The following is a 4035-nucleotide window of genomic DNA, read 5'->3' as shown; positions in this document are numbered from 1 at the left end:
TGTGTGTGTGTGTGTAATTATGAAATATGCTGTTATATATAAAGCTGAATATTCCTTACCTGTGTCATCTCCATGTTCTGTATTATCTTCATCTTTGTGATCATAATTAGTTGATCGACTGTTATCACTTCCATCTATAGCCCTATTTTCATTATCTGTAGTATTAATATTACGTGGCCATTTTCCAGAAGATGAAGATGATTTTCTTCTCTTTTTTCTGCGTTTTAATGGAAAATAGGGAGTAATTGATTCTTTTGATAAAGCTTCATTTGCTGTTGGTATTGCTGATACAGGTACCTCTTCTCCATTCTAAATAAATAGAAAAATTAATTATCTTTGAACAAATATATAAAAATTATTATTGCTAATTGTAAATATTGATTCAATTAAAATACTAATAAATATACAAATGTGGAAATTGAAAATTATATATAAGGAAAATAAAAATATTTAAATGCAATATATTATATTAATTAACTATAGAACATACTTCAGTCAATATAGTAGGTGGTGTTAACCCATGAATACAAAGGCAATGAGCAGCTTGAAGTAGTGAAGGTAATTGAGAAGGTTCCACACTTACTTCACCACGATATACAAATTCCAATAATGATTCCAAATCATCTGCTCCTATGCCAGCTAACATAACTACTGGATGTTGACATGGTGTGCTCTAATAATAAAAATTGGATTGAAAATAAATTATAAATTTAAAACTATATTATATCTTATAAAACATTCAATATAATAAAACAATATAAAGTTAAAACCTTTAATAAATCCAATAAAAAAGGACTAGCTGCACAAAGTACTATCTTATGTGCAGGAAAACTGCGTCCACCAGCAGCTAATGTAACATCAACTAAATCTCCATGACCTCTTAATAATTGTACTGCAGAAGCCAATGATGAACTAAATTCTCCCCAGGATAAACTATACAATTGACCACTGCTTCCCATTCTAAATAGCAAATTATATATTATTCAAGTAAAATTTATATATATTATAAGAGAATTTTATGATACAGTAATAGCAAATCAATGTCTCCATATTGTTATAATGAAATTAAATAATTCATAATGTTTTATTATAAAAAAGAAGAAAAACCCAACATAAATGCATTTACTTGATATTACAATGTGTAGATCCAAAATTAATAAAGATTCGAAAAAATTGATCACTAACGGTAACGATATGTACTCGTCTACCTCATCCACATTCTCTTAATTAGTACCCCCACCCCAAAAAATATGATCTCGGCGTCGTCTGAAACTTAACCTAACAAAAGTTTATATCACGAATAAAATAATCTAAATATCAAATAAAAATATACAATAATAATGTAACAATAAATAAAATTCTTTATATTTTGATAAGAAACAAAAATGAAAAAAAATTGTACATGATAAGAAATAACTCACATTGAGTTAAAATTTATCGCTGTTAGTTGCTCGATATGTTACAAAAAATCACGTTAACTTCGTTGCTCGTATATTGTAGGAACAAAAATGAAATTGAAATTTCGTAATTTTATGAAATAACTGCAGTTTTGAGTCAAATAGATATATGATTTCAAAAATGAAATTCAAACACTGTCAGAAATTATCATGCACGTCACATTTTACGAGATTGTGCTGCCATCATAATACTATTATAAAAAAAAAACATTTTATGCAAAACTTTTTGGCGGAAGTTATAAAAAATTAAATAAAATTAAATTTTATATTTAATAATATCAATTTATGATTTTTAAATACAAATATATAATTCAGTTAATATTTTTTATTTTTAAATACACTACTCATTTTATAATAGATAAATAAACAATTGCTTTTTTCATAATAAAAATAAATAATATTCATATATATTAAAAGTTTACAAACAAATCGAACGAAATATAAAAAATCATTTATAGGTCACTTTCAAAGATTTAATCTAATAATAAGTCAAAAATTTATTAGCAAATTCTATTTTAATATAATATAAATTAATTAATCAAAAAACATATACATAATAATAATATCAATTATGTTTAAAAAAAATAATGCTAAACTACAAATAAATTATGAGAAAAAAAGAAATTATTGTATGCAAAAAACTGTAGAAATGGAAGTCATAAAAGCATTACAAAAAGAAGGTATTAAATTAATATGTATGTAACATTGTAATTATCAATAATTATATAATAATCTATAATCTATAACTTATTTTATGCAATTATAACATTTAGAAACTATTCTTTTTATTTTTTAATAATTAAATTAATTTTATAAAATTTAATTTAATTAATTAAAATTAATTATTTTGTAAAATTAAATCAAATTAGAAAAAATAAATAATTTATTTTAAATTTTTTTTTTAAATATAAATTATTTAATTTTTTTGCAGAATATACGCTAAATACGGTAAATAGTTATGGAGAGAATTTATTACATATTAGTGCAGCAAATGATTGCCTTGATATTATAAAAGAAATTTTTCGAAAATATGAATGTCATCAAATTATTAATAGAAAAAATAAATTTGGTTGGACACCATTAATGTTAGCAATTCGTAATAGAAATATTAAAACTGTAAAATATCTTTTACAACAAAATGCTAATATAAATGAATCAACTTATCTAGGTAAATTTGTTAATATATTATAATAATATTAATTCTGAAAAAAATTGAAGGTGTCATTTCGAAAAATTTATTATTATAATTATAATAAAATATCGTTAAATTCTTTATTTTTATTGATTTTTAGGTATGTCTGTATTTGGATTAGCAGCTGCAATAAATAAAGATATGTTTGATATTGTATATGAAGCATGTCCATCAGCATTATTAAATACTCTAAATGATGATATAACACCTCTTTGTATTGCAGCTATGAAAAATGATAAAAACTTATTTTTTAAATTAATAGAGTTAGGATTTGATGTTTCCAAAAGTAGTAAGATATTGTATTTTTATAAATAATGATATATAAAAATTTATATAAGATAAAAATATTAATATAAACAAACAGTAATATTTATTAGTAACAGTAATGTTTATTCATATTCATTTTTATTTACATTTATTATAAATTGTTTAATAGATGAATATACTTATATTATGATGAAACAATCAACAATACCTGAAATAAAAAATTTTGCAAAAGATCTTGATATAGAAGAATATTGGAATAATAATTCAGATAATATTTTTATAGAAGATGAAACAGATGTTATAGCATCTAATACTGATTATAATATTGACAAAAATTTACAAAATCTTTTAAAACTTCCTCCATTAAATTTAACAAATCACTTAGAAACTGATCAATGTGCTTTAATTTCACCAACTTTGACTTGTACTTTCAATGAAAAATTATCTACTTCTCCAAACATATATTTTATACAAAATAAATATATTGATGAAATCAATGTTAATACAATGCATAATGTAGTAGATAATCAAATAATTTCAAACAAAAATGAAATAGTATCAATTTATTTAAAAAATAAAACTATAAACGAAGTATCTTCGCAAAGGTATATTTATATGATATGATAGTATTCATTCATTATTATTATATTATATGTAATTGTACTATAAAGATTACAGTCTATTCGGCCACCAGACTTAGATATTCAAAATGAAGAAGAAGATCTTAATACTACTCTTGGATATGTACCTGAATTTAGCCCATTACGTTCACCAAATGTACCTTCAAGTATAAATGATGAGAATGTATTTGGAGAAGATACACCAACACCACCACGTTACAAAACACCTCCAAGAGGAATGATTTTAAATTCAGAAGAAGCAAAAATGTTTGCTTTATTGAAATATTATGGATTAAATCAGCATGTATCTATATTTCTTCAACAAGAAGTAAATATAATAATAATATTATTATTATATCATAATAATATTATATTATAAATTATAATATAATATATTTGATTTAAATATTAATATAATTTTATATATATAAAGTAATAAAATTAATTATAACATAGCTTAATCATAACTTATTTTATTTATTTTAAAAAATATTATTTA

General features: G+C 22.0%; 2 protein-coding genes across 4 annotated transcripts in view; one reads left to right on the top strand and one right to left on the bottom strand.

Annotated features, from left to right (window-relative positions):
- LOC102677033 (transcription factor GAGA-like) overlaps positions 1–1661 on the bottom strand; it is a 6562-nt gene extending 4901 nt beyond the window's left edge. Inside the window, exons 1-5 of one of the 2 annotated variants that reach the window (XM_031511869.1) lie at positions 1422–1655; positions 1127–1278; positions 771–960; positions 491–673; positions 60–309 (exon numbers count right to left, since the gene is read on the bottom strand). In XM_031511869.1, coding sequence (XP_031367729.1) covers positions 60–309; positions 491–673; positions 771–959 — 622 coding nt within the window. In that variant the 5' untranslated portion in view covers position 960; positions 1127–1278; positions 1422–1655. Of the gene's footprint in view, positions 1–59; positions 310–490; positions 674–770; positions 961–1126; positions 1279–1421 lie in introns of both variants that reach the window. The other variant, XM_031511871.1, reaches the window with a different exon arrangement.
- Positions 1662–1988: 327 nt separating this feature from the next.
- LOC102676756 overlaps positions 1989–4035 on the top strand; it is a 2764-nt gene continuing 717 nt past the window's right edge. The window contains exons 1-5 of one of the 2 annotated variants that reach the window (XM_006608267.2): positions 1989–2137; positions 2389–2625; positions 2750–2938; positions 3086–3521; positions 3588–3864. In XM_006608267.2, the coding sequence (XP_006608330.2) occupies positions 2029–2137; positions 2389–2625; positions 2750–2938; positions 3086–3521; positions 3588–3864 (1248 nt within the window). In that variant the 5' untranslated portion in view covers positions 1989–2028. Of the gene's footprint in view, positions 2153–2388; positions 2626–2749; positions 2939–3085; positions 3522–3587; positions 3865–4035 lie in introns of both variants that reach the window. The other variant, XM_031511863.1, reaches the window with a different exon arrangement.

Source organism: Apis dorsata, unplaced genomic scaffold (genome assembly GCF_000469605.1).
Source record: "Apis dorsata unplaced genomic scaffold, Apis dorsata 1.3 scaffold_32, whole genome shotgun sequence".
Lineage (NCBI taxonomy): Eukaryota > Metazoa > Arthropoda > Insecta > Hymenoptera > Apidae > Apis > Apis dorsata.
The sequence above is the reverse complement of the archived record's forward strand: the minus strand, read 5'-3'. Positions and strand labels throughout refer to the sequence as shown.